At 35.8% G+C, this 13,658-nt stretch overlaps 1 protein-coding gene across 1 annotated transcript in view; it reads left to right on the top strand.

The window, feature by feature from the left end:
- LOC144978319 (MAM and LDL-receptor class A domain-containing protein 1-like) overlaps positions 1-13,658 on the top strand; it is a 213,693-nt gene that overhangs the window by 273 nt on the left and 199,762 nt on the right. Inside the window, exons 2-3 of the mRNA XM_078924193.1 lie at positions 1,128-1,499; positions 8,562-8,708. Coding sequence (XP_078780319.1) covers positions 1,445-1,499; positions 8,562-8,708 — 202 coding nt within the window. The 5' untranslated portion in view covers positions 1,128-1,444. The remainder of the gene's footprint in view (positions 1-1,127; positions 1,500-8,561; positions 8,709-13,658) is intronic.

The following is a 13,658-nucleotide window of genomic DNA, read 5'->3' as shown; positions in this document are numbered from 1 at the left end:
CTTCTTCTTCTTCTTCTTCTTCTTCTTCTTCTTCTTCTTTTTCTGTTTCTTCTTCTTTTTCTTCTTCTTCTTCTTCTTCTTCTTCTTCTTCTTCTTCTTCTTCTTCTTCTTCTTCTTCTTCTTCTTCTTCTTCTTCTTCTTCTTCTTCTTCTTTTATTATTATTATTATTATTATTATTATTATTATTATTATTATTATTATATTATTATTATTATTATTATTATTATTATTATTATTATTATTACTATTATGTTTATTATTATTATTCCCAGTATTATTATTATTATTATTATATTATTATTATTATTATTATTATTATTATTATTATTATTATCATTATCATTATTATTATTATATTATGATTATTATTATTATTATTATTATTATTATTATTATATTATTATTATTATTATTATTATTATTAATAATATAATATTATATTATTATTATTATTATTATTATTATTATTATTATTATTATTATTATTATTATTATTATTATTATTATTATTATTATATGTTATTATTATTACCATTATTATTATTTTGCACTTCTTTTTTCTTATTTGAGTGGAGATACTTTCTCAACCGCTCTACTACATTGATCTACTTTTTGAGAAGAAAAAAATTGTTCTGAGGACATTATTTTATGAATGTTATTAGAAATTTTGATACCCCCCCCCCCCCCCCCCCCCCCCCCCCCCCCACCATTTCCTAAGCCTTGGATCCGTATAATTCGTGTAAAACTAATATGACATGAGAGTTAATTTTTCGGAACTTTCAGTTTTTGATTGTGATATATTGGTTGCTGGATGTTCGTATAGTTATGTTGGTAGAGCGCTCATTTCACACACAGAAGGGCCGGAATTGATCTCTGGTGATGTCGATATTTTTTATTTGACCCTCCCTGTCCACCAACTATTGATGGGTCAGCTTGGTCAGTTGGATTGTGCGGAGAGTACTTTGCAAAATAGACCTGTGCTCTATTTTCTGGCTCCATGTGTCTTATGCCTCTTAAGGACTAGTTTTTTAAATATCTGTTGTTATCCATATATGGCCAATGATGACAACAGATGGTTGCCATTAATATTATTTATATTATTTATCTCTTTATGTGAACACCACAGTCAGCGTCGATCTCTATCTTCTGAGCAGCAAACTCCAAATAGAAAAAGACACGTGCCGCCAACACACTCCTCTCCGCTTTCACCACCAACCCGAAGACTGCAGTTCTTCTCAAGAAAAGGTTGTGCATAAAAAAGACCAAATCAAAACAAACTGTCAACCAGTAAGGCCTTTGATACCAGTTATTAGAGCTGTTACAAAAATCACAATCTGCTTATTAAAGTGACTTTTAATGTCTAAAACAAAATGATAGAGGCGTCTTTAAGACTCGGGGGAATATTAGCTTGAATTTGATTGGAGAAACCACGCAAGATTCAAGATGACGCTGTTGTGGATAATTGAAGTTCTTCTTTTCTTCTCCAGTGTACATTTAGGTAAGTCTATAGCTGAAAAATAAAGACCACCAGACGATTACTTTACAACAATATGTATAATTATAAAAATGTAGAAATGTCGAAAGAAAAAAAAAGAACAGTACTTGCAGAATAAAACTGAACCCCAAGAACAAAATTTAACCCTATATAGACAACGTTCCAATTTACATAACTCTATCAATATCAAAGCACGATACAATTTTGTACCACGAGAGCAGTTATAGGTTCGCCTTGGACTCCCTTAAAAGAAGTTGCTTCTCTGAAATCTTGAAACCCTCAGAAATAAGCATGTGCCCACCTATGTAATGGGAAACTTTGGGAAAAAAAATTATGATACACACTTAATACACACTATTAATTGAATCATTGCTCATTTAATTAATCATTTTATAACGAGACTGAACTCAATTCAAACATGATATCTCCCATGGTGATCATATCTATTCTTTAAAAAATAGGGTTGGGGTTCAACATTGTTCCGTACAGCCTGTGTTAAATTGTTATCATCAACACAGAATTATTGGCAAATCTAAAAATTCTAAAACGATTTTTCACAGATATAAGACGAACTTGCAAATAACCTTTCTTAAATTAAGGGTTAATTACAATTCCCATCGATTCAAATGGTTAATTAGAATATCTGATGGGGCGTAATCATGAGTCCTTTTTGACTATCATTGCCAGTATATTATTATGCCTAATTGATTCTATACAATTCTAACATACTCAACAAAAGAGGATGACGTCATTTTAAATATCTCTTGATTCTATCAAGTGCATAACAATAACACAATAATCTATCGGACCGATCAAAGTTGATGACTCACAAGATCCATATCGATCTATGTTAATTTCCACAATACAGTAGTAAAATAATTAAAATGGGCGACTACCTGTTCGTAATAACCTTTATTTCTCGCAAATATACTACGATTTCTCTATTTAACTAAAGCAATCGTCAGTGATGTCACTCTCAAATAAAGAGTTATCTTCCTTATTTCATATTTAAGAATTTTTTGCAAGCCTTAAACCGACGTGAAATAATTTGAAGATCTGATAACTCAGTTCTTAATGGGCACATTGTTGTAATGGAAAGAAAAATAAAATGACTCAAAATGTTGTCTATTACAATAATGTTAAACTAGGCCCATAGGTGGGTTCAGACCTGCATATGCACACATCGCCTTGAACTATAAAATGTTCGATGATTTAATATTTAACATTAAATTCATATTTAAAAATTGTAAATCTTTAACTATCTAAATTTATCTTTTTTGTTGTTGTTGTCAATTTGATTAGGATTCTTTATATTATTTAATTATTCTATATCTGAAACTACTACATTTTCTTACATTGTCTTCATACACAGCATGATATCTTATATTTCGATAATGTAAACGGTAGCGTGTAGGTACCTGATCTGAAAGCAAACAAACAGTGTGTCTGCGTCCTTTAACTCGTGAGAGTAGCTCCGTAGAAACGGTGTCTACTTTCACTAGGGCATTAGACAATGATCGGGCATTTGGCTTTGGGAATCGCTATCTGGCCTCCTTGTCGCCAAATTCATTTGCGCGCACCTACAGACTTTACTAGGTAGACCTATTTTGATCGTTGATGGCTCAAAAGATTCGTCTCCATCTAAGTAAATTTTCTACAGTGCGGTAAGACACTGCCTGTTCGTAATAGCCTTTATTTTTCCGAAAATTTTGCGGGTTTTGCACGAGTCTTTTTAAAAAGAATAACGGGGGTTCCTATAATGATAAAGGAAATCGGGTTTTCCCCGTAAGTAAACATGGTATCTAAAATCAAAAATAAAGTTGTATGCACGATTGTGGACTATATAATTAGGTAGCGATCAAAGGTAATGTTATATTTTTGTTTTTCTGTCGCCCTCTTTAGATACATGATATTACCTCAAATATTATCATATATAAACTAAAAGAGGAAAGGTAGAGCATTTGTAAAATCATAGATTTATTTACTGACAAGACGCCATTTCTATACTGTGAACAAAATTCGTAAAAACTGAAAATCGCAACTTGGCGGAAATGGTTTTAGTCATCAATATTTTATGTGGTCTCTTTAGTATCAAACAAGACAAACGCCATACTTAACGTCTCGCCGACGTTGTAAAGCTGTAGACAATTGTTGGTAATTATATTCGTCCAGATTTCAGTTTCAATAACAAAAAGCTCCCCATTGTCTCTTTCTTTTAAAATGTAGGTGGTTTTTAAGAGTCAATTTAATTGGAGACCACATTAGATACACAGGATTCATATCTGGTGAAAGGGCTTGCCACATCGAGGTTTTAATAGTTGTCTCTATGAAGCACTAAGTAATGTGTGTTCTGGGGCATTATTTTGGGTCAAGATGTCAAATGTTATGTTATTGCTAAGGTTGTTGGTAAAAAGTGTGGTTGCAACAATTATTGGATGCATTGTTGAGCTACTGTGAAAATTGTTTTGGGCCCGTTTTCATGAACGAGGACTAGATTTAGTAATTTACTAGTCTAGTATAATGATTAACTAGTCTTAAGCCCAAGCGAAGCAAGTGTCTAAAAAAATCGGATTTCATGAATGCGTTCTAGTCTCGGACTAGCTAGTCTCTTGCATAGAAGCGGGCGTTGTAAAGACGGTGACTAATTCTGCTACTTTGTGCGGGTAACATCACCTCTCTACAAAACGAAGGCTTTCATACTAACAAAGCAAAAGATTTTCAAAGAGGAAATTAGCAACACACGTGATATGGACTGTCGACTGTTATAGACTGAAATGATGCCCATCGTCGACTATCAATTCTATATTTAGGCCAATGGCAGTTTCATTGTTCAAGAACACTGAGATTGAATCTCAAAGAAATTGAACAAAATAATAATAATAATAATAATAATAATAATAATAATAATAATAATAATAATAATAATAATAAAGATAATAAATAATAATAAAATAATAATAATAATAATAATAATAATAATAATAATAATAATATAATAATGATAATAATAATAATAATAATAATAATAATAATAATAATAATAATAATAATAATAATAATAATAATAATATTAATAATAATAATAATAATAATAATAATAATAATAATAATAATAATAATAATAATAATAATAATAATAATAATAATATAATAATAATAATAATAATAATAATAATAATAATAATTACACAAAAGAGAAAGTGTGTTCTGATTACTCACATTATTTCAGTCAATTGCAATGTCAATAGAATAACTTTTGTCTCCACTATACTTTCTAATCATTTTTTTCGTTGTTCTTTGATGCAACCCCTTTGATGTCGGAGTCTTTCGCTCCCTCTCAACTCACACTCTCGTGCCGATAGATTCAATTTTTTGTTGTTTAGTTATTACTTACAAAAATGTGTACTATCGGCGATCTGCGCTTGTCTTATAGTTTTTTTAAAAGCGAGTGCCAATGACAACAGTACACTTTTTGCCTCTGTCATTCGTAACCGACGCATTTTCTTTCCGAATCGGTGCTCACTCAATCTAAAAATAGCTGCTATCTTGTTGACGATATGACGTCTCCTAGTAACTCGATTCGGACTAAAGCAAGAAGTCTTGCCTCGGCAAATGACTAAAACTTGGCCAAACTTAGTCCCGGACTTGCTTCGTCACCTCACATGAAATTCGATTTTTTTCAAGTCAGAGATAGTCAGAGACTAAGCGCTAGTCCGCGTTCATGAAAACGGCCCCTGGAGTCCATCGTGCGGGCTTATGAGCCCATTGTTCACAATTGATACTGTGCTAGTCGGTCAGCATCAGCCCAACAGCTGGATATCTTGCACGCAGACCTGCCTCTAGAAGCTAATGTCGAATAGTATGTCTTCAGCATGCCCCAGATTCTGAGCAGTAGCAATGGTTTCTTGAATGTCCTTATTCGCACATAAAAAGAATATCTTCATCAGTGCGGGCTGTAGTTTACACATGACCGTCCTAGCTTTGGAAGATCTTTAACTGAGCCAGTCAAAACCGGCTGGTGTGTAAGCGATAGAAAACAGTTGAGATATGTTAAAAATATTACTGAATCCAGCTCCCAAATGTTTGTTCTTTACCAATAAATATTGGCATGGTGATGTTATCCTGTGTACAGACATAGAGATTCTGAAGAATATCAAAATCCTGGTGTCAGAGCGAGGTAAAGATCTAACAGACAACAACAGGAAGCTGATATTTTGTCAAGGATGGTGCGGAAATCAGCTATTTATTTGATTACAATGGGACAATTTGTTACAGTGATCAGTGGTTTTGTGTTCATTTCTACTTTTGCCAACTAGGGATCATTTTGTGATTACATTCCAATCATACCACCATATTTCGCTTGAAGTTATGTATATGTTTGAAAACAGTATTCATTTACCTTTAATATGATATACAACTTGATTTCTTTGCACATTCCTTGCCATGGAAAACATAATAGCAAAATTATAACGTTACTTTTGATCATTACCGCATAATGAAAGGTAACAATCTTTTAACAATAATACTGATAATTGTCACGTCTATGTAGGAGGGTGGCAAGAAAGGAGATAGGTATAGATAGGAGTTAAATATTTTCCCCATAGACTAGTGTCTGGTCCCTCTTTTATTTCCCCCCCCCCCCTTTTATTGTCGGGTAAAAGCTCCTGACACTTGACTGATAATAAGAGAATGTTTTAAATTTTAAAAAATAGGTAATATAAGTAGCGGTAGAGTATAGGCACGTTGTATAGGGATAGGTAGGTTCAGAAGGTAAGTATTAATACCCGTTAAAGAAAAAGTATTTTAATATAAATCAACAGAATTGCCTCATATATTAACAAGTTATTACATAATTAGCCAAAGAATAATAGTGCTGGTTTCAATTCATTAAATTTATCCTATGGGTATTCATATTCATCCCGTATCACAGACTATTCATTTTGTTTTGAGTGGCCTTAACTGGGTGGTGTGAAGGGTTTTCCGTTATAGCAGACAGTAGCCGTTCTGGGTCAGTAGTCTCCGTCAACCGCTTGCCAGATTTCCACTCTTGTCTCTTTTTGTAGCCAAGTTCCGGATGGTTAGTAGTCACCTGTTTTCTGGTGGGACGTTCTGTTTGTTCAATCACAGGAGGCCGGTTCAGTCATTCATGCTGGGTCCTTAACCGCTGAAGGTTTCGTTAATAACCGATCCTCGTTCACACATGTTTCTCGCTAGCACAGAACTTTCGAGTTTCCTATAGAACAGTGAACTCTAAGTGTATGAAATGGGAGAGACCTATTTCTCCCCGTCTTAGCTTATAATCGTTTCTGTCGCGAGTTGGAGAATCTCAAAGAGCCAACAATATTCCAGGATTTAGGTTTGCCTGGTTTATTATTGGTTGTTTTCTGTAGACCAATCGTGTTCTGGGTGTCGTAACAGTAACGTCCGTACTCTGGTTAATTTCAAATTGGGTTGGTTACGTGCCCTTTACTATTGACGATTTTGCACATGTTCACACATAGGTGAGAATTGACAGTCTCAATGCAGTTGACATCACACACATGGTCTCTTTTTAATTGTGCCCAGTGCTATAACGATTAACACATTGCGACGCTGCGATAGTTTGTATTGAAATTATGTACTGATTTATTTACAATCCTGGGAAAGTTGAGGCGATTGAAATATATCATTACAATAATAATGATAATAATAATGATAATAATAATGATGATAATAATAATAATAATAATAATAATAATAATAATAATAATAATAATAATAATAAATAATAATAATAATAATAATAATAATAATAATAAACAATAATAATAATAATAATAGTAATAATAATAATAATAATAATAATAATAATAATAATAATAATAATAATAATAATAATAATAATAATAATAATAATAATAATAATAATAATAATAATAATAATAATAATAATAATAATAATAATAATAATAATGATAATAATAATAATAATAATAATAATAATAATAATAATAATAATAATAATAATAATAATAGTAGTAGTAGTAGTAGTAGTAGTAGTAGTAGTAGTAGTAGTAGTAGTAGTAGTAGTAGTAGTAGTAGTAGTAGTAGTAGTAGTAGTAGTAGTAGTAGTAGTAGTAGTAGTAGTAGAAGTAGTAGTAGTAACAGAAACAATAATAATAACAGAAACACTAAGTGACTATAGTGTAAACATTTTGACAATGCAATAAACTGCTTCTTTCATTTTATATAACGATCATCATCATCATCATCATCATCATCATCATCATCATCATCATCATCATCATCATCATCATCATCATGTTCTTCTTCTTCTTCTTGTTTGGCGTTTCGCAATACAATCTGAAACGTCTTCAGATTGTCCAAAACAGCGCTGCCCGACTAGTATTCATGAAACGTAGGTGCGACTCTGCCGGACCTCTACTTCATGACCTGCATTGGCTGCCTGTTGAGAAAAGGATTAAATTCAAAGCTTGTGTTTTAGTGTATCGTTGTCTTGAAGGTACTGCCCCTTCCTACCTTTCAGAACTAATTGAAAGATATTAAAAACCCCGCCCCTTACGTTCGGCCAGTGATTCCACAAAACTAGTTGTCCCTCGAATTCGGAAAAATGCTGGAATGAGATCCTTTTCTCATTTCGGACTCTCTATTTGGAACGCCTTACCGCAGAGCATTCATGAAAAAGAATCTTTGTCTATTTTTATACGTTCGCTTAAAACATATATGTTTCGATTTTAGTACATGGTATGAGAAGCAAGATAGGTTTGGTTTGTGCTGTGTGTTGTGTTATGTGTGTGTGTGTGTGTGTGTGCTTGTGTGTGTAAATGAGTATGTTTCATCCAAAGTAATTTGTAATTTAAGCGCTTAGAGTCTGGTGTCTCGGAGTTATAGCGCTATATAAGTTTTCAGCATTATTATTATTATCATCGTCGTCGTCATCGCACTCCTCCTTCTCGTCCTCCGCCTCTTCCTTGTCCTCCACCTCCTCCTGATTCTTTGAGCCGGATATCATCATCATCATCATCATAACCCCCTGCAAAACTTCTTCTATCTAACCTATTTTAGGCGAATCAGCATCCGAATGGGACTGCGATTTCGAAGGTCAATGTGGATACGTGTACTCCAGCACTGGTGGCCAATTCAAATGGCAATGGACACAGAGTCCTGAACACAGAACTTTGAAGCCTTACACAGACCACACCTATCAGCAAAGTAAGTACTTACTATAACTACACAATCAAATGATAATAGAACGATGTCTGAATCTTAACCTCAACTAAATCTCAAGAAAATTGTTTTACTATTTGGGTTTTTAAATTTGCTCCAACATCATCAACGTTTGTTTTATATTTCTTCTAACAAAGACAGTGTAAATGTTTCTGCTCGAAGCTCGAAGAAATAAATAATAACGTGAAGTTGAATGTAAGCTTCAATTTAAATACAAAAACAGATCAAATGAACGCTTCGAGTTTCCCCTTTATCAACAAAACAGGATGATTGAAACGCCACAGATGAATGAGATGATGTGGTAGTGGCGTAGTTAAGATGAATAAACAAAACATTGGTTGGCAGGAAATATTATGCTCCTTTGTAAGGAAGCACGAATTAAAATAGAAGATATTTACACTAGACGTCGAGATACCTTTATACTAGATATTAATAAAAAGTGTGCAATTAAGTGAAAGCCTAATTGTTTTTGTAATTAAATTGAAGCTTACATTCAACTTCACGTTGTTATTTATGTAACAAAGACATCTTCTTCTAGGTTCTATGCCTGGTCCAGGCTTCGGATACTGCATGAATTATCTCTCTCCATTCCTCCCTGTCTCTTGCTTTTTCAAACAGCTCTTGGATTGTTAGGTTGGTGAAGCCCTTCAGTTGGTCTATGAGTGTTTTTCTTTGTCTCCCCCGGGCACGTTTACCAGGTATTTTTCCACAACTTGCCAGGTATTCATTCTTATCTTTCCTTACTATGTGTCCGAAAAAGGATAGTTGTCGATCCGCTATTAAGGGCATTAGTTTCCTTTGTTGGTATGTTTGTTTTAGCACTTCTTCGTTCGTTTTGTGTGCAGTATACGATATTCTCTGCATCCTTCTCAAACACCACATTTCAAAAGCTTCAATGTTCTTTTGTGTTTCTGCATTTGTAGTCCAGCTTTCGCATCAGTATAACAAGATTGGCCACACGTAGCACTTCAAGACTCGGAATCTAATCCCGAACGACATCTGTTTGTTTTTCAAAATGTTTCCGAGGTCCATAAAGGCCTGTTTGGCTTGAGTTATTCTTGCTCGTATGTCTCGGTTACATCTTCCATCTGTTGTCACTATTGAACCCAGGTAATTAAAACTTTCTACGTTGGTAAGTTGCTCGCCGTGAATCGTTATATTGCAGGTGTTGTTGTTTTCGGGGGTTTTCTGTATTACCATGCATTCCGTTTTGGTGATATTCACTTCCATTCCCTTGGCTTTACTATCTACAACCACTTTGTCAACAATCTTTTGAAGTTGGATTTTTGATGTTGCAACGAGTACCGTATCGTCTGCGTATCTTATATTATTTATGTTGTGACCTCCTACTTTTATTCCCTCCATATTAGTTATGCCCCTCATGACTGTTTCTTGGTATAGATTAAACAGATCTGGTGAGGCAACACACCCTTGACGGACTCCTTTCTTAATAGGAATGGAATTTCCTGTAGAGTTTCCGATTTTGATAGATGCCTGCTGGGTGTAGTATAATGTTTGCATGAGTCTGAGGTCTTTCTCATCAGCGCCAATGGAGTGCAGTTGTTTTAGTATTTCTTCGTGGCATACTCTATCAAAAGCTTTTTTGTAGTCGACAAAACAGAGGTATAGTGGGGTCTGAATCAGTATAGCTCTTTCACTTAAAACACGGAGGAGGTATATTGCGTTCCTTGTCCCTCTGTCAGGTTGGAATCCATATTGTTCTTCTGCGATTTCGGGGTTAATCTTATTCCTTAGCCTGTTGATAATTATAAGCAACAGTATTTTGTTGATGTGGCTTATTAAACTTATAGTTCTAAAATTTTCGCATCTGACTGCACCTGCTTTCTTTGGTATTGCTATGAAGATAGAGTTACAGAGATCTTCTGGAATTTTCCCAGTGTTGTATATATTGTTGAATAATATGTGAAGTTCATCAATTGCTAGATCTCCTAGGCTTTTTAATACCTCTGCAGATATTTCATCAGGGCCTGTTGCTTTACCATCCTTCATTCGTTCCATCATCATCATTGCCTTTTTCACCCTGGGTCAGGGTATAGGCCACAGACAAACAGTTTCCATCCTTCTCTATCCTGAGCCAACTTTTTTATCTCATTCCAGGTCTTACCACTTCTCTGTATATCAGCTTCTTTAATTCTTCTCCATGTTCCTCGTGGCCTTCCCCTTGATCTTCTGCCCTGAGGGTTCCAGTCCAATACTTTCTTTGTTATAGTTGAGTCATTCTTTCTAAGCGTGTGTCCAATCCACCTCCATCGTCTTCTTCCCATATCCTCTCCTACTGGTTTCTGCTGTGTTCTTTTCCATACTTCTTCATTTTTTATTCTATCCATCCATTTTATTCTGAGTAGCTTACGCATGCACCTGTTTACAAAAATCTGTACCCTCCTTATACATGCCTGTGATGCGTTCCAAGTTTCACATCCATACAGTAGGACAGACTTCACGTTTGAGTTGAAAAGTCTTAGCTTTAGTTGAAGGGAGATATCTTTAGTTCTCCAAACTCTGTTCAAAGATGTGAATGCAGCCTGTGCCTTTCCTATTCGTGCTTTCACCTCTGCTTCCGTGCCTCCATCCTTGTCAATTATACTTCCGAGATAGCAGAAAGTGTCTATATCTTCGAGTTCCTGATCTTTTACTTTGATCTGCTCCCTTTGACGCGTACCTATCCTCAAGACCTTTGACTTTGCAGGGTGTATTCTTAGACCAATTGATTCCGAGAGGCTGTTTATAATTGTGGTTTTTGCTTGCATCTGGTCCTGGGTGTGGGACAAAAGAGCCAGATCATCTGCAAAATCCAGATCATCCAACTGTGTCCAGGGGGTCCACTGTATCCCATTTCTTCTCCCTTTGGAGGTTTCCTTCATTAGCCAATCAATGGCAAGGATGAACAGGAATGGAGAGAGCAAGCATCCCTGCTTGACACCAGTCTTAATTTCAAAGCTGTCAGTCAGCTGATCTTCGTGTACAACCCTGCAACTTGATCCTTCATACATTTCCTTAATGAGGTTTACTATCTTTTCAGGGAGTCCATATTGTGCCAGAATTTTCCACAATGTTGCTCTGTCAATACTGTCTCGTAATCCAGAAAGTTGACAATAAGAGGAGAGTTCCATTCTATAGACTGTTCCACTATGACTCGCAGAGAGGCAATCTGGTCGGTGGTTGAACGGTTTTTCCGAAAACCTGCCTGTTCGTCCCGCAGTTTAGCATCTGTTGCATTCTTAATTCTCTCTAAAATAATACGGTTGAAAACCTTTCCTGGGATAGAAAGAAGAGTGATGCCTCGATAATTATTACAATTACTGAGGTCCCCTTTCTTTGGAAGCTTGATAAGATGTCCTTCCTTCCAATCCTTAGGGAATATCCCGTCATTCCAGATTCTCTCAAATAGTGGGTGCAGGGCCTCAGCATTTCTTTCCGCATCAACTTTTAGAGCCTCCGGTGGAATCTGGTCTGGTCCAGCAGCTTTCCCCCTTTTCATCTTGTTAATGGCACCCACAATCTCTGCTATCGATGGTGGATCACAGCTAATTGGTAGCTCATTCCTTGCAGGCAAAATTTCTGGCTGGTTGTCTGGTGGTGGTCTGTTCAGAAGGCAGTTGAAATGTTCCCTCCATCGTTCAGATTGAGCCTCTTTTCCAAAAATAGTTTTCCCATCTTTGTCTTTGACTGGTACCTCTGGTTTCCCATATTTTCCAGCAAGTGTCTTGGTAGTTTGATAAAGGATCCTCATGTGTCCTCCAGTCGCTGCTGCTTCTGCTTTCTCTGCAAGTCTGTTCATGAATGCTTCCTTGTCTTTCTTCACAGATCTTTTGACTTCCTTAGCTATGGCTCGATACTGCTCTTGTGCATCCAGTCTTGAAGCCCTTGTTCGGCTTGCATTCACTTGTTCCTTCCTTGTTCTCCTCTTTTCAATAAGGTCCAAGGTGGTTGGACTTATCCATTCTTTATGTTCCGATTTCTTTACCCCCAATACCTCGTGGCAAGTTGTTATGTAAACTTCCTTGATCTTTGCCCAATGTGACTCTACATCTATGTCCTCCTCGAGCTCAGTAAGAGGTTGGAATCTATTACTCAATTGTAGTTTGAATTCCTCATTCTTTTCCCCATCAAGTGCATTCACCTCGAATTTTCTTTGTATGTGATCTGGCCCCGTGTTTTCTGAGTCGGAGCTTAAGCTTTGCCAATAGCAGGTGGTGGTCTGATCCAACATCTGCCCCTCTCCGTACTGTCACATCTTCCAATGAACGTCTGAATCTACGAGAGATACAAAAATGATCAATCTGATTCTCTGTCACACCATCTGGTGAGACCCAAGTTGCTTTGTGGATCCTCTTATGGGGGAACACTGATCCTCCAATCACCAAACTGTTGAATGCACAGAAATTTGCAAATCTCTCACCATTATCATTCATTTCTCCCATGCCATGACGTCCCATGATACCTTCATAGCCTACGTTATCCTGTCCCACTTTTGCATTAGCATCTCCCATCAATATGTTGATGTCTTTCCTTGGCAACTTGTCAATGACTTGTTGTAGCAGACCATAAAATGTATCTTTGTCCTCATCTGTTGCATCATTTGTTGGGGCATAGATCTGTACAATGTTCATGCTGATCTTCTTACTCCGTGTTGTAAAGGACGCCATGATGATCCTTTCTCCGCATTGTTCCCATCCTCTCAGTGACTTCTGGGCAAACTTGCTTAGAATTATTCCTACTCCCTGTGTATGAATTCCGTCCCCTCTCCCTGAATATAAAATCTTCTCCCCAGACTTGAGGTGTTTCTGTCCGGATTGTATCCAGTGGGTTTCGCTTACTCCAAGTATATGCAGCCTGTATCTTCTCATCTCAGTCACAACTTGAGAGCTTTTTCCTGCTTCATACATGGTGCGAACGTTCCACGACGCAATTCGA

The sequence above is a fragment of the Berghia stephanieae genome, chromosome 8, assembly GCF_034508935.2.
Source record: "Berghia stephanieae isolate SIO BIC M18660-M18661 chromosome 8, UCSD_Bste_1.3, whole genome shotgun sequence".
NCBI classification, from domain to species: Eukaryota; Metazoa; Mollusca; class Gastropoda; order Nudibranchia; family Aeolidiidae; genus Berghia; species Berghia stephanieae.
Note: the sequence above shows the minus strand (reverse complement) of the source record. Positions and strands in the feature narration are given on the sequence as shown.